Genomic DNA, 26,551 nt, shown 5'->3' on the forward strand with positions numbered 1-26,551 from the left:
TTTTATGCATTTTGTACAGAAGTCTCGATTTCATCTAGTGTACTAAAATTGAGGTTGCATCTCTTAAGGATTTTTAAAAAAATTTTCCTTTCTTGACGGTGATGTTCCTTTGGCACCCTATTCATGGATATTGTTAAATTTGTTCGCTATCCCTCATGTCTTGAGCGCTCACAAACATGTTTAACCCCGCCAAATTCTTAATGTGCCTGTCACAAGTCAGGAGCCTGTAGTTCAGTGGTTGTTGTTGGCTCATGTCTGTCATATTTGGTTTTCGTGAATTGTTTTGTTATAAATTATGAAGTTAGTTTTCTCAATTGAATTGTCTCATATTTTTCATGTCGGGGCCTTTTATAGCCGACTATACGGTATGGGTTTTCTAATTGTTGAAGGCCGTACGGCTGCCTATAATTGCTTACATCCACTTTATTTGAACTTTCATTGGTGGATAGTTGTCTCATTGGCAATCATGCATATCTCATTTCCTTATTGTTATAGTAAAGTATGTTTGACTGGTAAATTATTCAGGCAGAGATTTCGGTACCACAAATAACTTAAAGCCTATGTTTAATCTTTCATACGTAAAAAGAATTGGTTTGGATGTTTTGAACAGTAATGTATCTGTAAAAACCTGAATGCATCAGCATTTTTACGGGGATATTTATAATGCTCTGCAATTGAGATTCGTTCAATGTAAACAAAATAATCATTGAAAAACGTGTTATAAAATGTTATTCAAATAACATTGGTACGGTAGTGCAATCTTTAAATATTGTCTTTTTCGGTAATGTCATTGATATTTTTTGAATGAACACTTATGGTCCTACATTGGTACTTATATTTGGCATTTCACAAGTACATACAAATAAGGAGATGTAGTATTATTGCCAATGATCGAGACAACTACTTTAACTTTTATACCATAGGCTCAGGTAGAGGGGACGGTTGAGCGCTCACAAACATGTTTAATCCCGCCACATTCTGTATATTTCTGTTCTAACAGGTCTAGGCCAGGACCATGTTTTTTTTTGTTTTTTGTTTAGCATATTTTTGGCCTATGTGTTCTCTGTCGAATTATTTAAAATTTGGTCATCCTTTGGACTTTCGTAACTTACTGTATTGTATAGAGTTTTTTCGTTGCTGAAGGCTGTACGATAACTTGTAGTTGTTACATGCCCTTTCACTTAAGACACTATAAAATTACATGAACCTGACTGCTTTACTATCAAGAAAGATTGAACCGAAAAAGGAGACGTAGTATGCACGATAAATCACCATACGGGCTTCAACAAAGAACAAGACGCCTACACCTGATTTATAATGACAAAACAATAATCGAAGATCAAAATTAAATATGACTCGTAACGACAACCACTGAATTACAGGTCCCTGACTTGGGACAAGCACATAAGAATGTAATGGGGTTAAACATGCTTGATATTTAGTAAATATCGTCCTAAATTCACGGTAGGTACAGTGTCCGGCTAGGATCGTGGTTTTTCGAGTGAATCGGTTCACTTTTTTTGGAGTGTAGATCGGGTTTTTTCGAGTGATAAAACATGCGATAAGGTCAATTAACTGCCATTTCGTAATTATAATAGTTTTTTATATGACTACCCATTTTATTTTGAATACTTAACATGTTTTGAACAACAAAGAAGCACAATTTCCTTATATTTTTAAATAAAACCAAAAAAATCAGTGTTTGATATTGTCCGGATTTTTTCGAGAGCAACTGTGAAACCTTCAGGGTTTTTCATCAAATGATTCTGGTTTTTTAAAGAAAATTTGAAAAAGAAAAAGGTATTCTTGACTTTAAAAAATTACTTTTTCTTGTTTATAACTGAAATTAAGTGAAGGACAATCTCATATTGTAATTGATTCGTCCGCATTGTTTGGCAGTATGTGTCCCTCCCCTTTTCATTTTTATCAACAGTTCGACCTCCGTTTAAGAGCATTGGATACTTATAGAAATTGTCAGATATGTTTCCTTTTATTAAAATAAGTTATCTTAGATATTTGATATTTGAACACATTTTTTTATAGACAGTAACTTGAGCAAAGATAAAAATAACGTTTGGTCCCATCTGAAACTGAGTCGATTTTGCATTTATTTTTTGTGTAGTGTAAATCCGGGATTTCAGTATTCTTAACCTACCTTTATATGTCTTTCTACATTGGCTAGAGGTATAGGGGGAGGATTGAGATCTCAAAAAAACATGTTTAACCCCGCCGCATTTTTGCGCCTGTCCCAAGTCAGGAGCCTCTGGCCTTTGTTAGTCTTATATCATTTTTAATTTTAGTTTCTTGTGTATAATTTGGAGTTTAGTATGACGTCCATTATCACTGAACTAGTATACATATTTGTTTAGGGGCCAGCTGAAGGACGCCTCCAGGTGCGGGAGTTTCTCGCTGCATTGAAGACCCATTGGTAGCCTTCGGCTGTTGTCTGCTCTATGGTCGGGTTGTTGTCTCTTTGACACATTCCCCATTTCCATTCTCAATTTTACTTTATATACATGTATTTGTTGATGATTGTATTATGTTATTTTAATCTATATATATATATATGTAATTATATTCAGTGTATTAGTTAACCTGGTCAAGTTTCTAGGGATTCAAAGTCTCTCTTTTTCTGTGTAATGTCCTCAATGTTTACACGAGTCGCTTATCATAAACCAGTCTAAGTGCACTGTTGTGAACGGCGATATTACGTCTAAATAGAGTGTTTTGAGTCGCTTTTGACGTCAATTTGAAGTCTTTCGAGTCTCTTTCATTGTATATATATTGAACTGCTATTGAAAGTGTTGGTTGTGATCGGACTACCGTGGCAAAAGGTTGCTTATAACCAAAAGCCTGAGTATTAAAATCCTTTCGTCACTGTAGCTAACAATTTAAGCTTGCAATTTAAAAGGTTAGGGAATATTTTCTCAGAGTTTTATTTATACAAACATAGGTTTGTAAGTTTTCATATTTATAAGAAATTCTAACGATTAGATGTACAGATTATATACTGAAAAGTACACCAAAAGTCGGAAAGATAAGATATTAAAAATTTTCATATTTTACAGAGACTCAGCGACACAGACTCGAGTCTTAAAGTCGCTATTCAAATAAGACATCAACATAGTTTTTCTTCAAAGAAAATTATAGTCAAAGTGATTCTTATATTGTTCACTTGAAATGCCAAAAGTATAGTAATTATTATTATTAATTTCCAACGATTTTTTACATATATTACGAAGTTGAATCTCCACAAAAGTACAGTAAAATCAGGAGTCGCAACTTGAACATTTGAAAAGTCGACATAGCTTATATAACAAGTTTGAGCTTTCTAAAAAGCTGTGGACTGCTTCGCTCTATCCTAATTTAAGGTAATGTGAGTGCATGTGGTTGTTGATTTAGTATTGGAAACGCGGTATATTTAGATATTAATTGATATAAAATGGATTTACGTTAAGAGTGTGCGTTATACACCCATGCTTTTAAAAATTTTTTCACTTTACTTGTTGAAAATTAAATCATTTACAAATAGACACGGCTCTGGATGTGTACCTCGATTGGCAGAAGTTATAAAATACAGATAATGCATTTTTGTAAACATTGTATAGGAAACACTGTTTAGAAAAACAAATCGTGCATATTTCAGATTAACAAAGCAAATAAACACGTATTAATAATTGATATTTCAATATTGAATTTCAGTGTGCAATATATGCATAATAAAATGAAGATGAATTAATGACAGTTGATCGGAACTGAAATACACATAGTTATTTTTCCGGCATTTGATGTCTTATCCTGAGACGAGAAAAGTCTGTAATTCTTTAACTCATTTAAGCCAATAGCTGAAGCTGTGTCTTAGCCGCATCATAAAGCAACCAATCAGAATCATTACGTGATAAGTAATTATTTCAAGATGTCGTGTGTGTCGACTGAAATTAATAGCTCCGCACCGTGATGCGAAACAATTATATCTATAATACTTCATTAAATCATTAACTTGATACGAATTGTAATGTCTACTGAAACAACGCATCTTTAATTATATCACTTGGATTACGGATTTGAGTTGACCCAAAGGAGCAGTCATTGGAAAGAGTATCTATTGTGGATAATAAGTTTGTCTGACGGAATGTATAGTTTTGCCTGTGGGTCGTAGTTTCACTTAAGGGTATCAGGAAAACGCTATAGCAACACAGAGCGAAAACGTTACAATATATTCCTAATAAATCACCAAAAGATATTACTACGTTGATCAAAATTAACCTTTTTCAATTAAATGCAAATTTTCTGTTCCGGAAAACGTTTTACCACAACTTTCCAGTGTAAAATTAGAAATCACTGGATCCTTTATAAAACGGTCTTTAGAACATAGTGCAGGGGACTAATAATCTGTTCAACTTCATTTCATGCTACCTTTTGTTTTTACAGTTAATAATATTTCTTGTGGTGAACACCGGGTTTTTTAAGAAAAGGAGTAAGAAACCTAATGGACAGCAGCGAAGAATCAGAAAAATGCTATATAATAAAAAATATTCCACTAAAAGAGGCCTTCCTCCCGCCCCCACTAAAAAAATCCATATATAAAAAAAACCTCACACACATTTAATCCGCCCCATTTTTATTCTCATTGACAATACAATTTGAATTAAATTTCATATATTATTAACAATGAAATGAATACTTCATCAGCTTAACACACTATATATATATGTACGTCTCAATCTAAATTGTCTATGCTTACATTAGATTGTTGACATCACGAATATATACTGTACATTTAATTCATAAGATGTGACAAACAATATATACAAATGAACGATACTTGTTTATAAAATGTAAGTGTTAGTACACCATTATCAAACTGATGAATGCATTTGTTTCGAGTCTTGAAAAGTACTTAATTTGAACCTTTTTTTACTGTTTTTAAACGCAAATACACTGACATATAACATTTTAAGCTATAGGAAATTTGTATAATCACTCGATAAAACACGGACGCACTCGAAAAAACCCGGACTGCTCTCGAAAAAACCCGGACATATAGAAATGAATTTAGTCTCAAAATGTCGTTTCCAATGCAATAACAAGATTTTTTGTAAAGTGTCTGTATATCTAAGGATACATAGATTCCATGTATGCATTTCCTTCGACATTTGCATTGGTATGTGTATAAAAATGACTTTATTCTGTATTTTGGAATAAAAGCATTGTAAGGCTAAATTTAACTTTTTTAACGAAAAATAGTGTCGGATTGATTATATCTTTTTATCTCAAATACAAAAATACGTTGTATAACCTTGTATATTAAACTCAAGCTTCTATATCACGTCTTTTCAGAAATGAAGTCTGTTTGTTTACATTTTTGATCATCTTCACTCGAAAAAAGTGGTCACACTCGAAAAAAACCGATCAAATCACTCGAAAAACCACGATCCTAGCCGGACACTATACCTAGTACCGTGAAATTTCTGTGTCATTTGATCTCTTGTGGAGAGTTGTCTCATTGGCAATCATACCACATCTTCTTATTTTTATATGTATGTAAACGCTCAGAGCATATGTATAACCTACGGATGTGACCCCTTAACAGTCTTTACTATACTAAATGAAAAGAAAAAAAAAAGGTTTATCGTGCTTTATATGTGAAATTATTATGAGAAAAAATACATCTGTACTTCATGTTTCTGAGTAATTTGCTCTAGATTTTGAATATCAGGAGCCGGTTTCACAAAAAACTTACGACTAAGATTGATCGTGATTGGTGAAAACGACTTCAGATTATCAGGGTTAATCGTTCAATGTTAAAACTAAAGCGTCGTACATAATGATTTTCATTGTCAAAAAATGATTATTGAATTATATGATTTTTATCACCAGCATGTCTCAATCGTCAATGGTTTTAAATAGTTTAATGAGAGGTATCAAGTTGTTTTCAAAACATTTCGATCAAAAATATACTGACAATGTTTCAATTGATTATATAATTTTTCGTATTATACTTGTAATATACAACGAAATATATGGCAGATACACATTTATCTTTTATTCTTTTAAAAAATAAATGAAAAAAAAATAAAAATTATTACTTTGTCTAATGAAGGTAAGAGAAGTCTCCAGATTACTTTTGTAAAGTCTAAAGTAGACATTGCACCATATCACACAAAACCAATGCTTACAAAGCTATGTCTGAATTATTTCTTTCGTAAAGACGTTACTAAAGTTTCCGTTTTAAAGGCCTTTACTGTCTTTACACAATTACAAACATTCAATCTTTTATAGAAAGTTTGCCTTAATTTCTGACTCATCAGTATGTAAATTAAGAAGTTTGATACACAACCGAAAACGGTAGAAATTTTTAAAATTTCGGTTAAAAGTTTGAAGTTCTCTATGCTTATATCAATATTTCCCCAGATAATATTCAACACGTAGTTCATTGGTTCGCTGTACGGAGATGAACCTAGTAAAAGAAAAGGGAGATTATTATGAAGGGAGTTAATTAAGCTCTCGTAGCATTCACTGTAATTGAGAATTAACGTGATCATAACGATTTCCGCCTCAAAAATATTATCGTAGCAGTTTAAAGTGGGCTTTATTCTCGAGATAGCCTTCCGGTAGTTTGTTTCAGTTAGTGCAGACAACTTATCGAACAGGTCCTCTATCATATCTTCATATTTTTCTTTGATTCTGAATTTCAGTTGCATCCCATTATATTTGTAAACATGATTTTCAACATAATCGATTAGCCAATCAACGTAATCCATATTAATCGTTTCCGTATAATTCTTCTTCTCACAAACAGTTTGTACTTTTTCATTCAGTTGTTCGATATCAGAAACTTTGAAGTCTGATAAAATAGTCATCAAAACACTGTCTTCAGCTCTTTTGAAGCAAATCGTGGACTCTTTCTCAATTTCTTCTTTCACTTTATTCCATGCAATGTTTTCCTTTCCCAGATCTGACGCAAACGTCGTGATCACTGATGTATTTAAGACAAGTCGAGGTATTTCCGAAAGTATGAAAACTATCATCACTGTCACGATAAGAACACATGACTTCTTTTCCGACATCGAGGCTGAGGAATGTCTCCTTACTCTTTTTCTGCTACACAATATGAAAATTATATAGCATGCTGATACTATCATTGTAACGACTGCAAAAACCAATAGAAGATTAAATAAGATTGGATAAAATGTTAAAACGTAACCCTCAAGTATTTCGTTGGGTTTTGATATGTAACACGCACTATCCTTCACAGATTCAAAGGAAATGACAAACATTCTAGGTACGCTGATTGCTATGGCAACAACAAAACAAATGCAACAGACGATGACCGACTTTTTGTTTGTTATTGTTGTTATACTCCATAAAGGTCTAAGTACAGCTAACATTTTTTGCAGTCCGAGCGAAGCTGTCAATAGAACAGAAACGACATGGAAGCAATCAGCGAATTGCGTAGCACAGTAGTGAATGACACACAGAGGATATTTGATATCCAATAGATTTTGAGTATCTGTTATGTCGATATGGATATCTCCGATTTCTTCTAAGCTTCCAATGGCTATCGTAAAATTGTTGCTGGAACCAGGTCTACCAATATGTTCATAATAACTCTCAAACATCGGTTCGAATCCGTATATACACAATGCTGTCAAGCTGTCGGCTACAGCAAGTCCTTGCATGAGAATTGTTGATGGAGTCTTGAAAGCTTTGTCGAAAAGACCATAAAAGGCAAAGAGATTCATAATAATAGCAAGATATGTAATAGTTGGTCCTGCTACAATGTTAACTATAAACGGAATCCTCGAGAATATTATGAAATACATCTTCTCCTTTCACCGGATATTTTAAGTATGTAGCTTCTGACATTATTGCGGGTCTGGATTGGGTTAACAGAATAGAGAATAATGGACCAATATACTACAGAAAAATAGACAAAAAAATAAAGAAAGATAGCCAAAAAAAAGTTTAATATATAGAAAATAATGGGGTGCTACAATATAAAGAGTAGAAAATAATAGGCAAAATTTACGAAGAATAGAGAAAAAATAATGGAAGAAAAAATAAAAAATTGCAGAATTGAACGACCCCAGCCATACCTCACCATAGTTTGACATGTGATAATTTTGGTTTATACGCATGATACTTGATATCAAATTATAAAATTATATTATTAAATGTTAGAATCATTATATATTTAAAATTTAATCAGACAAACTTGATATGTTTGAAATTCCGATGAGAAATTATATATTTAAGACACAAAGAAGTATTATAAATATAAGTGCTAATTTTTTCAATAAGTACAGATCTGATTTATTTTATAAAGAATATGTGCTCACTACAATATAAGTTGAGGAATTTCAATTAAACTTGAAGTTAGGCTTACCATCGATAAAATAGAAAAACAAAGGATATGGGGTATCCATCCATGAATCAAAATCAGTTTATGCACACCCAAAAAAAAAACAAAAATAAAAAAACACGCATACAAAAGGCAAAGTAACAGCGCTTTTATTGCTGTTCTTCATCTCAAAGTCACAGTGAGGCCTTCTACATGAAGCAAAACAAACTCTCACCTCACTGAAAGTTTAAGACAGCCCCTAGCACCGGCTTGAGCGGAATTCTTTGCAAAAATAATTTGAATAGATTTTGTAAGATATAACACCACCTATAATGATAAAGTTTGGTATAAATATATTCCTTGACTTATATTGAACATATAGACTCGAAACTGTGAGCTGTTTGCTTACTTAAGTTTACGACAAAAGAATGCCTTCAGTTTTGCGATCGTGGAATTTTCCTCTTTCAGTATATGTAGCAAAAATTTTCAGAATCATCTGCATAAACATTATGTATATTTCAGTTGATACGATAGATCAGAGCTAGACTTAGTATTACCTATCATGAATACTATTAGTAAGTCTTATAATATACTTTTTTAGTGCTTGATAAAGGCACCTATAGAAATGTATCTACAGTTATACAGTCATACATTGGAGTTTTCATGACATACAAAGTATCATCCAAAGCTCTGAATCCCAGATGTCTCATATTAATGTGAGATGTGGTTAAACACAGTATATATTAAGGGTGTATTTAGGTGAAATTAAAAAAATCTAGAATTTAAAATTGATTCTATAAGTTAGAAGACCATTAGTTAAGGAAAAAAATTTTGATAGGTTATGGACCTCCTTGTTGAGATATTTGATTTTAAAAAAATGGCGGGAAAAGGCTGACTCGGGCTTTTACCTCGTATTTTGCATTGGCATTATATTTGGATCTTGAATAGCAAGAAAAAGAATCTAGAATCTGCTTTTTGAATTTTGGTTATTACCTTTTCATGAGCTATTGAAGTCTTCTTTGAAAAGAAAAGTGGGTGATATGGGACACAATAGTTTACCCTGTATTGCAGGGTAAAACCCAAGGAGTCCGAACATCTGACAAAAATTCCTAAACCTGACCTGGGTATACATTCTTGAACGTTATTCTGTTCTGCTTTTGAAATTAAAAAAACAACGTCCTTTTAGTTCGACGATGACATAGAATAATTATATATGCAATGACAAACTCTTAACTTCTGAAATGTTCTTTGTTTTTTTAATTTCAAAAGCAGAACAGAATAACGTTCAAGAATGTAGTCAGGTCAGGTTTAGGAATTTTTGTCAGATGTTCGGACTCCTTGGGTTTTCCCCTGCAATACAGGGTAAACTATTGTGCAATACTCATGAAGTACTGAGATATGATTATTTCAGCCCCACATTCAATGCCTGTAAAATTATGTGACAAAATAAGAGACAATTGATCGTATGACCTAATTTCTACATAATTTGTAAATGAGAAGCAATTACGACAGATTATAGGTAACAGCTGCTTTATACAATAGTTTTATTACGTGTATTATGCATGTATTACATGTACCGACAGCCGTTCAACCACCCCCCTAATCACAAATTATATGTTTAATTATAAGAAATTGGCTTTCATCAATTCTAAATTATGTTTGAAAATTTAAAATGATCACGTGTGAGTAAATCTAAGTTATTGTAAAGATTCGAACATAGGTCAAATTATTTTGTAAAAATAGTGCATTTGATAATTTATTCTAACCAGTGAATTAGAAAAAAAAAACAAAAAAAAAAACAACAAGACACACTTCAAAAATTCCAATATCTCGCCAGCTTATACATGTCATGATAGAGCCATTATTAGGCTTTGATTTTCAGAATTATGCATTTTTACATGATTTAGTATCTGACAGATATGAAAAATGCAGTTTAAAGCCTTTCAATGTAGGTGTTTAATATAATCTTACATCAATTGTATCCAATTTTTGCAAGTTTTTTAGTACTTAAAGCAGTTTGTCTACTAAATATGAGCAGCAGCCTTAACCAAAGAGATATATAATCATATGTGAAAGCATCGATCATATTTTACAACTTCAGATAAACATCTTTTTTAGTTATAGTTGATGCTCATATCAAAATAGAAACTTTTATTAGGAAAATTTACCCTTTTTCAGACCCAGTTTAACATTTTTATTTATAGGTATCATCTCTATATCATCCCTTCGGAAAACGGAGTTTGGGAGTGGATATTGCGTTTACTACGTTTGTTTGTCCGTCTGTCACGGTTAATATAAAAATAAGGAGATGTGGTATGATTGCCAATGAGACAACTATCCACTAGTTCAAATGGAGTGAATGTAAACAATTATAGGCAACCGTACGGCCTTCAACAATGAGAAAAACCCATACCGTATAGTCGACTATAAAAGGCCCCGACATGAAAAATATGAGACAATTCAATTGAGAAAACTTACGGCCTAAGTTTTGCGTTTTAAGGTCAAGATCGGAAAAAACTGCGAGTCAAAGCGGAATGATTTACTATTATAGCGCATATCTTGAATAGTAACGAATGTCCATGAAAAAATTGGGTCGCCTCGACCTAATTTAATTCTGGTTTAAGTTTTGCATTAAAAGACAAAATCTCATCAACTACAAGTCATAGAGGAATGATATATTTTAGATCGCACATCTGTGCTAAAAACAAAGGACCTTGAAAAAAAGTTGGTCACCTCGACCTATTATTTTTCGCATGCATGATTTTGATTAAAATTTATGTTAATTAAGGTTCAGATGAAATCAACTACAAGTAAAAAAGGAATATATTTGTTACTGAGCACTTCTTTGATATTAATGAAGGTCCGCACAAAAATTTTGTCACATCAACACACGGGCGCTAGGCTAGCGATTTAAAATCATATATACTCTACAACAACAACAAAAAAACAACAAAAAAACAAAACTCGCCACTCCTTATTATGTCTATGGAGAGCTATTGTTTTACTGTGAATTCTTCTCGTTGTTGTTATTGGCGTTCTAATTCTTCTCACATACAAGCTTGTCTTGTTGGTGTAGTTTGGGGATTTCAGTTATTTTTGCTAACAGAATGTTTTCCCTATCCCATGTTATGATCCTTGTCAGAAGTTGCAACTTGAAAATTTCATATGTTTCGTTATCTGGAAACTTTACTTTTGATGGTAGATCTTGATTGTTTCTGTGGGCTTCTTTCTCCTGCATATGTTTTACTCACGGGGTAAAAATCGGAATAGGATTTTTATATATTGCATAGTCCGAATTATATACTTAAAAATAAATTTCATTCATAAAATAGTTCTTTTGCACTACAAATTGCTTTTCCATGCTTTTTTTATAACAATATTGCAAATCTTATATGTTTTGTTAAAATTTTATTTCGAATGACATCGCTGACCAACATAAATTAATTTGTTTCCAAAATGCGATACATAATTTACTTCTGATAGATATTTGGTTCTTCTTGAAAAATAATGGGTCATGATATATCTAAATTGCAGTCCCGAGTAATCTGGAGATGTTTATTTGGGATTAAATGTTCAGAAATGCACAATTATATATGTTTTTTAATACTTAAAGTATAAACATATTAAGTTGTGATACTAATCATTGAAATACGATAAAATGACATTAAAAATGTCCCTGACGTGGAATAAATTCTTGGTAAATTGGTCCTACTTTCTAATTTCCTTATTTCAGTTCAGAGTTTTATATATTGTATATATAGCTGTCTATTGTTACCGACTGTATGACTCTTGTGTTGTACGGTTGTCTTTGTCGTTGGGTTGCTGCCTCATTAACGTGTATCCATCTCTCCTTTTTTCATACGAAGATGATAGGAATGAGACATCGTGCGTAGATTGAGTGGATCAACGTGTTTCGTGTACGCAAAATATTTCTGTCCAAGTGCAGAATCTGCTGTCTGTGGTTGACCGGTTGTCATTTATCCATGTTCGTTTTTTTTAATTTGTTTTAGTTCATTCTTTGCGACGGGATGCTTTATCCTTTGTTGTTCCTTTACATAAGCCATTGTGATATGTATAAAATATTAAAAAAAAAATATTTGTATATTTGGACAGCATTATACGAAAACAAAACGTTCAGTTCAGAGAAAATAAAAAAAAAATGATCAAAGTGGGAACAAATGGTCAAATCATATAAGACATCGAAAAGAGGAGACTCCCAGTAATAGTTTTGGTGTACAGTCATGGCACCACATGATTTGAGGAACGGACCTCGATCATAAGTTCCCGGTGGACGTCGATCTGAGCTTACATATATATGAAATACGGCACTGAATATTGACTAAAGACTTTAAGTGGCATATAGCTTTTGGTTGTTCAATATGAAATGAACTCGAGACATACAGTATACAAATGCCATTCAATGTTTCATTATTATCATTCATTATTGTTAAATTACATTATGCCGTGCGTATTTCTTAAGATAACTAGAACTATAATCAATGCATTAATTTTTAGTCTCATCATTTCCTCGGAAAGAACTACCCCTAAATTGATATATATGGATAATGTCTGTCCAATTTGCAGACAATAGCAGGTGTTATTTTTTCCCTGATAAAGATTTCAATCGAATTGCCTAAATTACATGACTTCAATAACTGTTTCGTTTTGTTTGCGGGGCATTATCAATTATGACTGGATTTGGCAATTTCCGATTAAACATTTACGAAGTTTACCGAATTTGAACCACCACCATCACTGTCATCAATCATCATCATCACTATCGCCTATCATCACCTTCACCAACAAACACACGTATAATATTGTGACCACTGCATATAATGTTGTAACCACTACATATAATGTTCCGACAACTGCATATAATGTTGTCACGACTGCATATAATGTTGTCACGACTGCATATTATGTTGTGACCACTGCATATAATGTTGTGACCACTGCATATAATGTTTTGACCACTGCATATAATGCTTTCACGACTGCATATAATGTTGTGACCACTGCATATAATGATGATCATCAACATAAGGCAGTCATGGCGTTCCATAAATTATATGTTGTTGATGATGATGACAAGTATAGCTGCTGGGCGTCCAGTTATGTTTTGTTTTTGGTATACTTTAATAAGTGCACTACTTTAAAATGACAATTGAAATTTTATTTTCTTCTTAAATTTTAAACGAAACAAGATTGTACTATTTAAAACTCTTTAATTTGTTAATAATTAAAGGTTACGTGTCTGATGAGTTGACTAACATATATCATTTTAGTATGTTTAATAATAACTACAGAGATATTAGAAGTATATTTCCTCACTCAGTCTGATAGACATTATAGAGAATACAAATACAAATTACATAATGTTTATTTTAAAAAAAGTTATAAACACATATAAAACATACATCCAAGACTGTAACTATGTTACTATTTTACTGATCCTCATCATCTGTTTGAAATATTACTCATAGGAAAAAATCTTCTAACTGCGCATGCCCTGCTCTTAATCACAATTAGAGAGCTGCACTAATTAACACCATTTAGAACTGTTCTACCATAGACCAGTAGATTCTGACAGTTCTTCCATATAACCTATCTTAACCGTTCTGCCCTAACACTGATCCTGACAGTTCTATCTTAGAACAATTTTACACAGTCCTACCTGGAACAGTTTTGAACAGTTCTACCCTAGAACCGATTTTGACAGTCCGCTACTGAACAGTTGCAGGGGAGAACTTTTCTAAGGTAAAACTGTTCTAGAACTAAGCACATTTCTATAACAAATTATGAAACAGTTTTGGACAGTTCTACTACATTTTGTACCTAGAACTGATTTTGACAGTTCTACCTTTAACAGTTTTGGACAGTTCTATTGTGTCTGATATAAATATTAACACTGTTTTGTACTTAATTAAGCCTTTGTGCTTGTTCACGAGATAACATTACCGTAGAAAAGTTTGTCACCGTTCATGGACACATTAATCTGAACCCGAGCGGACCGGTCTCTGCTCTTGCTTTTAGTTTCTGCTTGCTTAGCGGAGGAACAGCAAATTCCATTGTTAAAGTCTTTTGTTAAATACAATGTAGACATGGAAAGGGATTTAATCCATGGCGTCAGAATTCGATGCGAATATTGCTACACGACCACCGAAACGATTTAGCTTCAAAGCAAAATGGTCGATAAATTTCAGACAATTGACACTCGTTCAACCTAACAACTGGAACGAGTACCGCAAAGTATAATCGTGCGTAACTTGTCAACAGACAGTGGTATTTTCAAACGCACTGTAATACAAGTATACATGTAGTGTTATATGTTACCGCGGGATAAAAAATCGGAATGATACATGTAATTGCAAGTCCAATCCCTCTTTATATTGATATGGGTTATACAATCAGTATATGTAAACCATTGAAAGGTAATCACTTGATAAAAGTTGACAAAATTATTATCCGTAACAGACGAATAGTCCAATAAAATTCTAATTACGAGTAACTTCAGTGGTTCCATCCTCTGAAAACGTATATATATGAGAACACAATTGCAATTACTGCATTTATGAAGCATAGTCCGAAACAAGATGAAAAATCACTTTTTAAATACCCAGAGGATAGAATTCAATGAACCAATGGGTTAATCTGTCTGTTATGAGTGACAATTCTGTGCCCCTGTGAATATGTAATATTAAAGTTAAAATCAACAGCAGTATGACAAAATAATCATGAATTAGTAGAACGACTGAATTACAGGATTCTGATAGGCACATGGAAAGTGTGGTGGGGTTAAACATATATGAGAGAGCAAAACTGCATGTTCCGTGGAAAGAGAACAAACAATTTTTTCATTTTTCCATTGCTGGGAAATAAATTCACTTATTTCTAATTTGAAACACGACGAAAAGATTTTATTTAGTTTCTTCCCTCTATTCAAATTCTAACCACAAATAGATGTGTTCATACTTGGGATCATAATGAATTGGTATAGTATAACATTGTATGTAGGAACAGAAGTATCAGCACATTTTACAGGTAAATAATACACGAAATTCGGCACCTATCTTCTGTTTGCATAAAGTGCATAATCTATCTTTCCGCTAGATCCCAGCCTATCTCCCACTGTCAATAAGTTACTTCAAGTTCTAACATCTAAGTTTAGGTATATACTTCTCTTGGTAGTAATGGTAGTACATGTAAGTATGGTTCAAAACACCCCTTAGATGCAGTGACAATCAAAGGAACCGGGACAAATTCCCAATGCTCGTCTTGATTATTTTCGTATTACACCAAATCAGTGGTAGAATCTACATGTATATTATTCTCATTCTTAGCTGATTTATTCTTTCCCCGACCGGTTGAAAAACTTCTGTGAAATGTATCTGCAGAATATATAAACTAAATAGACCTTATCTTGACTTTCTAATTTTCCCTTCCAGTCAAGTGATAATCAAGACCCATGCATATTCATGTCATTGTAAAATCATAATTCATTCATATTTTTCTCAGATATTACATATTCATTCTGTAACATCTTAATTTCATTAAGAAGGATTATTTAACTTGCGTCAATTAAATCTTCAACAAATAAACATTTTTACCACATGGGGTCACTCATATCCATTAGATATAAAGAGTAGTGGACAGTGTATAACTTTTTTTTTATCAAATGATGAAATTACTGACCCATTGATTGGCACATATCCTTGTCGAAATTATAACCCTTGATAAATTATTTGACATATAAAAACCAATAAAAGTAATCCAAAATAAAACAGTCGTTATATTACGCTTGCTATCGATCACTACATTGGAAAGGCGGAGAGAATCGTAGACGGTAAGGACTTGAAATATTCGAGTTACTATTCCAGCGACACGTCTGTATAATACCTTCATATAGGAATGATTTATGGACACACTGCTGTGCTACTGTGCTGGTACATTATATACATGTAATATAAAGTCCCAATATTGTGAGTCTCAGGATCATATATTTGTCTGGTCCTTACATTTAGCTTGTGATTATGTTATTCTGCTCAGAAATGGCGCCGTAATTGAAATAAAATTGAAGCAGTAAAATGGGTAGAAGTCAAATCGGTACCTGGTCAAATCGGCACCTATTCAAAGTCATTTTGGAATTTGGTTAATCAATTCAGAACCACATATATATATATATATATATATATATATATATATTATTTTTATCTTAAGTGATTTTCTTAATTTTGAACAGAAGCAACAGTGATAGGACGTTTGTATTTCATAAAGCTTAATATTTCTTTTCAAACATTTACAAAAAACTGCCTGCATCTTAAACGCAGAAAAAACTTATATTCATTTGCATGAACAAAGTAATATGTTGTTCTAAATTTTCGATAGAGCTCTACTTGACAATTTATCCAAATACTGTAGAAAACGGAATATAGAAGTTAACATTTCAGTTAAATACTAATAGATAACGTTGAAGGCAATAGCAAATCACTAAATGTGCAACTAATAGACCACTTTCAAGTTATGTCCTTTACCGGAAAAGTTCGTCAATTTTGCGCGCCTTTATGACGTCATTTACCAGATAGAGGGGATCGCCTGTATCCCTGCACTATTAATGTTTATCAAGCGTCTTCGTGATCGTGATTGTGCAGGATAAACTAGAAATAATGTTTGTACCGTAGGTACTTAATCACAATTCCCTAATGATACCATGCTGATTATCAATGATAAGAATTAATTTTGCCGAATAATTCGTGCAATTTAGCATTGTAATTTTTCAACCGCTGTCTCAACATGGGAAGGAAGTGACGATGCCCCTGAACGCACGAATGATGTTCACTAAAGCCAAAGTTTTTGACGGAAATTCAAGTAACTCGAAAGTGGTCTATAAGCAGCATTGGTGCGTTTAACGGGAATCGATGGTCAAGTTAAATCAAAGATATAAATCAACTCATCATAGATACCAGGATTAAAATTTCGTACGCCAGAAAACAACTTAGGTTATCTATTCCTGCTTCTTCGGAATTACCAAAAAGCACGCATCATTTAGGAGTACGAGTAAATATGGTCTGGCTTGGATTCAGAATAATGTGTCCGAGTAAGATGATATGTCTTCCCTCAAACTGTTACCTTTTGAGCTAGCACATTAAATCAGGAGCAGCGTGTCAGTCTAGTATAATATAGGGTATACTTAAATGGTTATCTGGTCTTTTTTATATCCATAGTGAAACATTGAACTGTTGCAAGGTAGAGATTTTGCCCTTACCCAAACAAACAACACGACCCTTTTCCAGGGACAGTACTAGTCTAAATTTTCTTCCCTTCATCCCGGTCGACCAATGATTTAGAATCACCTTTTGAATTTTATTGTTAATATAATAGTTTTCGTCCTGAAAATGCATGACAAATATTTGCCACCGGACGTTAAATAAACAACAATAAGTCAATCATATCCTATTTACATATAAATACCCAGAATATGTATGTAATGTTTGCTGCTGGACATTTAGCATGGATCTATTGATCTATCAATTCGTTTAATTTCTATATTATTAACTTCAGGGGCATTTTTTTACGTTCTTCAAGTTAATGGAAAAGGTAAACGGATTACTTCACTTTGATTGGATTCATTAAAAAAAAAAAAAACACTTAGAAATGATATTGACTTTATCAAAAAAAAATAAAAAACGTATACGCGAATTTAATGTTCATTGCATTGGTTATTCCTGCTGCATCTTGGTCCAGATGTGCAATTCGGATGCAAGAGGTCTTTACAGTGTTGTTTTACATATGTTACTTCTCTTAATTTGTACTTTATTGATAATGTGTATATTATATACTGTGTACAACTACATGTACAAAAACTGTTGTGGTGGCGTCTTTGTCAAATTTAATATCAACTACAAAAACTTTTTAGTTGGCGACTTTGTTAGATTTATTTGTATGTATGTTTGAATTTTTTAGTCAGTTGTGTTGTACATGTATGTCTGAGATGAATGTTTACACAGTTTTGACTTCTGAATCTTAATTATTGTCACATTAACATATTATGTCAGGGTTGCCCATCCAATTTTGTCAATATAAAGGAACTATAAGCAAATATCATACAAGTGGGAGATTTAGCTCGCTGTAAAATAGTGTTTAACCCGTTATTTTCTTCGAAAAATGCCTGTACCAAGACTGGAATACGACATTTTTTTTTTCATTTTTTCTTTTGGTTGATAACGTCTAACGTTTGATTCTGAAAATATTTATGGACTTTCTTTTAGAATTTACCTTGGAGTTCGATATTTTTCTTATACCTTTTTCATTCCCATTTACATTATAAGGTTTCCCTCTGTCTTGCACGATATAAATTGCATAAAAATAACTTTTCTTAAAAATGCATTGTTAATCTCATTTAGAATCAATTGACGCAAGAGATTGTGGGACCTTGACTGACGTTATCTCTAGCTTTTACAGACCTATTTATTACTAAACAATTCCTTTAGGGATTTTCCGCTTTCTGTTTTTGTTCGTAACAAATAAATTATATTTTGTTTTTGTTCGTAACAAATAACTTATATTTTCATCCTTTACTTGTTACTCCGTTATACATGTACATGTAGATAACTCATCTCCCAGACTGTCACACACGTGTTTTTCTGTTTTTTATTTCAATCGCTCTCCCCTTTCCGTTGTCGAATGATCAGATAATATCTGTCAATGATTACAAGGAGTTACAACGGAACTTACTCGAAAAAATCACCATGAAGGGAGATAAATGACATATTTATTGACATTTACTCACCATTTCCCTTCATATATACATTGATGTTAGATATAACCGATTAGCATTTTCTTGGATTTTTCTTTAATTTGGTCCAGATACAAAACTAAAATCACGTTAACTGTCTCTTAAACTTTAAACTAATGGACGTAAATTCAACACTTCACAAATTTGTGTCTTGTGTTTAAACAATACGTGCAATTTATTCTGTTTACCTTTAATGAATTAAGTCTGATATGGAGTAAAACATTTGATTCTTTATTTCATAGTTCGGAGTTTAAGGATTATGTACCCTTTTATAATTGCAATGCTAAACATATGGATATTTTATAAACAAAAAAATCCACAGCCTTTCCCCTTGCACTCTTATACATGTATTTGACATTTGGATACTTAATAAATAGGGGATAACTGCATGCAGTGCTAGCAATGATTTCCCTAAAAACAAGATTTTAAATAAAGATATTAGTTCAAAATACAAATACCGACCAATTCAAGCACACCTTCTAGGGTGCGCTCGACTTAAGTGACTCGGCACGAGGTTTGTTTTTGGATTGTAAAGGTTGTTGAGGATTTTTGGTAAATAAATGCTAGCACATGGACAAACAAATGAGTAATCTATCTGTTTAAAATTCTATATCGAAAAATCTGGATTGTCTGTAAAAATCTTGGCTTCATTTGCCAAAACATTCCCATTACTATTGCTGTGAACGATGTTTCCCTTTGGTATATGAACACAATGGCACGTCTCTTGTATTTTCTTGTATTCAACATTTCCCCTCATCATTCTCCTTTACTTTAGTTTTCATCCTCCAAGGGTGACAGGGAATAGAAATATTGTAACTACAGGTCTTCTTCTGTGGGGCGTCCGTTTCAATGTGGAGGTTGTACAAGTACGCAGCCACATCCGGTTAGAATGGGGACGTTTAATCCGATGCCTCGTATAGAGAGAGCGCCACGCTCTTTGCACGTTAAAAACCCTTGCAACAAATTTGGGTCTGTAGGTGACCTGTTGCAAGACAACATTTCTGTCCCAATCCAATTTACCCTCATTTTCCTGTGGCAGTCCAAATATTCCCGACCTTCATCCCAGACGGTTTCTATTACAAGACCTACCTTTTGTATTTATAGATACATGGTAATTTGTTCTCGTCCTGAACATGCATAAAATATTTGCCACTGGACGTTGAGCAAACATCAATCAATCAATCAATTTAGTTTTCAACACATGAATATACATTAATATTTGGAATACAATTTAAAAAGAAACTATCCATTAAGAATATTTCACCGAATGTACATGTATTTGGAAGACAAAACAAAAATCCAAAATTTCTCTTATTGCCTGATGTTCGACAATACTTTGAAAAATCTTCATTAGATTTCAGTAAATAATAAAGCTTAATGCCTGAAAATGTTTGTTTTTAGCGTTTAACTACATATTCATTAAAGTTAATGTATTTTAAAAACTTATATTCATATTTAATATACAAAAATGATAACGTGCACACAAAAACAAATACAATACACATATAAATAGCCAAAAACACGAATAAATCGTTACCAACAAAAATTAGAATATTTCTGAAAGATGTGTATACATTAATTTAAGTGAAGTAGATGGCCATTCATTGGGGATATAAATACATTATTAGATATGAGAGTAAGAAACCTAATTTCATGAGCTTTTACCTTAATGTGGACAAACGAATTCAATATCAAAAGGCAATGCTTGTATTTAAATCAATAAACCAATATGGTTCATATCTATTTACGAAAAAACTTTCATTTTACTGATAATCAAAATTATAATTTACGTTCAGCTGATGAAAAACTATTAAACTTCCGAAGCCAAAAAATATTTTTTAAGAAAACTTTTATATACTCAGTAGAATGTCAGTAGTCGTTTTCAACTACTGGTTACTTATAGCTTGCTAGCAAGTGACATAATTTTTGAAAGAAAATTTCAGCATGACTAACATTGTTGTCTGGTAAAATCAGAGATTTTACAACATATCCGAAAACGATAACTATGTTAAGACGATGATATAAGTACGAGATTCACAATAAAACACATACATCAAACATTTTATTAATTCAAAACATGTTACAATTCCACATATATTTGCGATAGTACATAGTATAGTGATTTAACTGTGTAATCAAAGTAACTGATTTTTTTTCAAATTGCAATTGAATTCGGAATATTTTTTGGTAAAAGTCTACTATACGGATAATGAACTATGCTCCTGTTTTCCTTACTCCTGTTTTCATTTTCTTCTATGATTTTGTCGTTGCGTCTTTTAATATCCCCTTCAATTCTATGCAAGTTATCTCTAAACCTGAAAGATAAAAAAGATATATATAAACTGGGCGACCTTCAATTTCAAAAGTAACGTTTTTAAATTAATGTTTCTTTGAATGAAGATTTGTAGTGAGGAAATATTCATTTTGGAACGTCACTTTCAAAATTAAAAAAGTGAACTCTAAATGGGATATCGCGGCGAGAGGACTGGGAGAAATACTTTTGGATTCACTAAATAAAGATGAAAAAAGGTAAAGAAAAGAGTGCATTCATAGTGTGGCTTCATCCTTAACATCTTTGTATTATTGGCCAATGGACTTTAAAAGAAACCTTACTACAACAGGTTTATAAATATAAATCAAACTATCAAAACTTTGACGTCATACAATGTACGCAGTACAATTGGACCTGCATGTGCGAAATTGAATATTTTTAATATTTTTTTTAAACCTTTGATACTCTACATTATCGCTATTTTGTGTATTTTTCCTTTGATCTTTTTTTGTGATATTTTTTCATATCATGCCACTCGCTTGAGATAGAAAATTATCGCTAGAAACTAAGGGCGCACTTGCCGTTGTCAATGTAAACATCAACGACGTCATAGGCAAACTAGCGATAAACAGACTGATTATCAATGGTCTTTCAAACTCGATGATGTTTCTCGGCCACATCTCATCTCAGAGCTATTGCCCTTCGATGAGATTGTAGATAAGAAACACCCTCTCGTTTGAAAACCATCGATAATCTTTAACTCTAAAAATAAACACCACGCCAAATTTAAAAAAATCAAGTATGGAGGACAAAGTATTGCGTATTAAAAGAAACAAAAATAAATGTATAATTATGTATGATGAATAAACAAAATTAAAGATTTGAGCATTAAAGGCCTCGCTAATTGGCAAATGCAAGAAACTTTAAAAAGCCTTACAGGACGTTATAACACGTTTCTTACTTTTCAAGAATTTCGAGTGCACCTTGATCTTCTATATATTGAACCTCAAATTGTCCGAGCGGTAGTGTTGTTTCTTGACTGAGAAGTGTGAATATCTTCATGATGTCGAACGTTTGTTTGACTGATGGAAGACAATCTAATAAATCTTGTTCAGATAACTTTTTCTGAAAAAAAATTATACAATACTAGTATACTAGTATACACTAAAAATGTTATTTCATCACAAATATATAAATGTGTAAAGGTAATGCCATTAAAAATACTTTTGTTATTTTCATGTTCATAGTTCGTTGAATAAAAGTTGTCCTTCCTTTGGAAAAATAACAGATAATTGAAAAGTAAAATCCATTGTATTCTTTGTATTACATAGTTATTTAGACTTTCAAAGAGTAAATGTGAGACATCGGTGGCCGAGTGGTCCGAGTATTCCAACTACTGTATCACTAGCCTGAGGCTGTAGCACAATAGTGCTGAAAGTGGCGGTAAAACAATCAATCATTCAACCAATCAAGAGTGAACGTGTTATGGTAGGTTTATGATATATGTACTAATATAAAAGATGTAATACATCATTAGTAGGTGGGTCTTTGTGTAGAGTTGTTGTATAATTTGGCGGGAATCCATATTCATCATACTGTGGAAAATTCGTAGCTGCGTGCATAACTGTACATATGAATATAATTGATGTTAAGGTATCAGTAAGTTGGTCAATTTCCATAAATCTGCCATCTGTACTTGGAACACCCTGTAAAATAAAGTATTTGATACACCTTAGGTCTATATAAAATACATTTAATACTCGAAGACTTTTTAAACACATCATGACAACAAAGGGTTCTCATCAAAAATTTAAACACATCTAAGTTATTGAATTTGTGTGAAGAACCTGCAGATTCATATTGCTCATTTAAAACTAATGTCATCTTTAAATGGTAGAATACAAAAATATGAATCCTGAGGGATTTTCTTTACCTTTAAAAGTCATGGAAAAGAATAAAAAATAACAAAAATAAAAACTGTGATAATAAGAATAAAATGTATTTCAATCTGTATATTGTTATGACCTAAAAATCTGTAAATTATATGGAAAATAGAAAAGGTTTTTCATTTTGGAAAATTGGTAAGTGACAAATTAAGTGTCAAACAGTCTAATTTAGAGATGAAATTAGATAACTGCACAGTATTTGGTAAAGCGTGAAATTTCGGGCACTATCTTCGATATAAGGTCTTCGATATTTATAATCTCTTAAAGGAAGAAGAGCAGATCCATTAATTTGTTGTTTCATGTGCGGCTATTAATTTTGTGTCATGGATATTGTTACACCATATCTTTCCTTTTCCATTACAAAAATGGTGAGCGTTATTACAAGATTATTCAATATGTGGCAAGAAAACAAAGAAAGAAGAGAAAAATAACCCAATGCCTCATTCAATAACATTTTGAAAAAAGATTATAAATCTTAAACAAATGTAGAAATGTAGTAAACTCACATTAATTCCGATACCTCCATTCTCAGCTGCACGCGGTTTCATTAATACTCTACAAAAAGACTGTATTTCACTGTCCTTTAACAATCTATTTGTTGTATCTGAAATTAAACAATCCATAAGCATGAGTTTTCACGTTTGTTAATCATGTTAATACACGTTTTAATAAATTGTACGACTTTGAACCCAGCAGAGCTATTGAAATACAGTACATTAACAGTTGTTACACGAACACCTTTAATGAATAAAGTCAACATGATTCGCTGTTTTTCTTCGACATTGAATAATAGTTGTCTCTTTGGTAACATTCGCCTTTTTTTCAAACGAAATGCTTACATCCACTTCATTTGAACACTGGCGGATTGTTTTCTCATTTATTTCAACATGATACAATGCTTTTCTTTGACATAGAAGTAATGATTGTTTCTTTGGTAACATTCGCCTTTTTTATCGCAAGTTATTATGCAGTTTTATTATGAGGATTACAAAGTTTTAATTAGTATGAACTATTTTGGGGTATGTTGCCCACTAGGCCGATGAGTCCATGCATCTGCTACACCAGAACATGGTCGTAGAATTTTTATGAAAACGATCTATGAACAAAAAAGAGCATTTTACTACAAAATCATTGCGGATGATACTTCTGAATATGAATATGAGTAATATGTGGCAAAGCTAAGGAAGTTTCCATTATCTTGGTTTTGCTAGTTTTTACTTATAAACATGATAACTGCCATTTAATATATGTCATGAGTTATTCAACGAGTGAAATAAGTTCGACATGAACTGCAATCGACTCTGAAATACTCTCATTAATTCAATTTGTTTTGTATGGTTTGAGTTACAAATCCATAGTTTTCGGTGTAGAGGTTCGTAGACCTTTTTTTGTATTTTCGTTGTTTCTGACAATTACGATATCATTCTTCGGAATGCTTTCGATTGCCATGTTTTCTTAATTATTTTGATCACTTTGATCTCAAGGTAGATCTACTGGTCAGGGAAAGTTGGCTTAAGGAAACAAAGTATATACTACCATCTTTGGCACTAGATTTAAATCAAAATAAATCATTTGTTTAATCTGTTGTACGCATGAATGTTGTATTTTTTTTTTAAATTTTGAATTACTTACCATTGTCATCTTCCCCGGTATAATAGTATTTAACATAGTCATCTACATACTCTCTGACAGCATGGTAAATTTTCAAACCATCTTCTGCGAAGAAAAACCCAGGTATGTTGACCTTTTCATTTCCATTTTCGTCAGGGCATAAAAGCTGTAATTACGTTTAAAATAATATCTTCTAATACTTAATAGGCAGGGTGTCTAATATATATAATCAGGTGAAAAGTTATACGTATTTTATATGTGTGTAGAAAGTTAAGTAGATACTGTTATTTGATTTATTAAATTTCCTGTGTAACGTGAGAACACACAGAGAAAAATATTAAAATCGAGGCCATACCTAAATGTGGTATTCAAATATTTTTGTTGTCCGATGGATACGCTTCTCTAAAATACATTTCCTATTTTTTTTTAGATAGAAAATCATTTTCAAAATGTTTAAACATATAAACATATATGTTGCAAATATGCTGCGATCAATATGCCTGACTTAATTCACGTTTGAAAGATCCCTTATATTACAAAAAGAATTGATTTAGAGTATCTATGCACGTATAACGACATCATTACAATATAAAATGGAAATCCGTCACATTGACCTATTCCCAATCCATCCATTCACTCATATGTAAAAAAGCCAAAATCGGCAACGATAAACTTAAACACACTTCGACACAGACTGACATCCACAAAACATAACTAAAATATTTTAGCAGTAGGAATAAAAACATCAGCAATTGATTAAAATTGTTAAAAAGTTGATGTCAACGTACATACAGTATGATTGGTAGACTTACATTAAATGCTAAAGCGTAAAAGAACTACTCTTTTATCCTCTTTGACTTAATAGACTTATTGATTAAGGTAACCGTTATAAGTTATCTGTTGTTGTTGATTAATTGAGTCTTGTTCTATTGGAAGCAATTTACAGACTCTGTGTATATATATATGTGTGTGCGTGTTTTTCTTTTTCATACATTATGTATCTTTTGTTAATAACTAATCAAAGTTAAATGGTAAATAAGATTTGAGATCTCAAAGAAATAAGTAAACATGTATATATCAATGTGCCTGCCAAAACCGGGAATCTCGTCAGAAGAGGTGTTTTGTTCAGATAACATGCAAATAAAAAAACCTTTAGTGAGCAATCTTGCATACCCCATATAATTAATGATTAATACAACAATATTGTCTTACACGAATCCAGTTTAGTTCCAATGACATTAACTCTTATACAAAATGATTTAAAAATCAACAGGGAGCTTCCTCTTCTGCTTCTTTATCATTATGTGTAACTACATATCCCAAAAAGGTTGCAATACAATATTAACATCTAGAAACCACGCGTTGCACTAACTGTGACTTATTCTTTTCATAAAAAAACCTTGCCTTTAGATATTGTGACCTCCAAAAAGGATCTTATCTCTCAATAGATGTGACCATATTTCCCAGTAAAATTGCAATTCCATTTGATCTAGCACCAGAAAAAACTTGTCTGCACATATTTGATTCGTTATAAGTAACTTTGACAGTAACCTTAGACATAGTGACGTCAAAATTATTGAGGA

General features: G+C 32.3%; 1 protein-coding gene across 2 annotated transcripts in view; it reads right to left on the reverse strand.

The window, feature by feature from the left end:
* Nucleotides 1-21,188: 21,188 nt before the first annotated feature.
* The window catches only part of LOC127715167 (allene oxide synthase-lipoxygenase protein-like), a 28,846-nt gene continuing 23,483 nt past the window's right edge, over nt 21,189-26,551 (reverse strand). For both annotated transcript variants that reach the window (XM_052221204.1, XM_052221205.1), the window contains exons 12-16: nt 24,990-25,134; nt 23,864-23,961; nt 22,941-23,117; nt 22,373-22,536; nt 21,189-21,454 (exon numbers count right to left, since the gene is read on the reverse strand). In XM_052221204.1, the coding sequence (XP_052077164.1) occupies nt 21,295-21,454; nt 22,373-22,536; nt 22,941-23,117; nt 23,864-23,961; nt 24,990-25,134 (744 nt within the window). In that variant the 3' untranslated portion in view covers nt 21,189-21,294. The remainder of the gene's footprint in view (nt 21,455-22,372; nt 22,537-22,940; nt 23,118-23,863; nt 23,962-24,989; nt 25,135-26,551) is intronic.

Source organism: Mytilus californianus, unplaced genomic scaffold, assembly GCF_021869535.1.
Source record: "Mytilus californianus isolate M0D057914Y unplaced genomic scaffold, xbMytCali1.0.p SCAF_9, whole genome shotgun sequence".
NCBI classification, from domain to species: domain Eukaryota; kingdom Metazoa; phylum Mollusca; class Bivalvia; order Mytilida; family Mytilidae; genus Mytilus; species Mytilus californianus.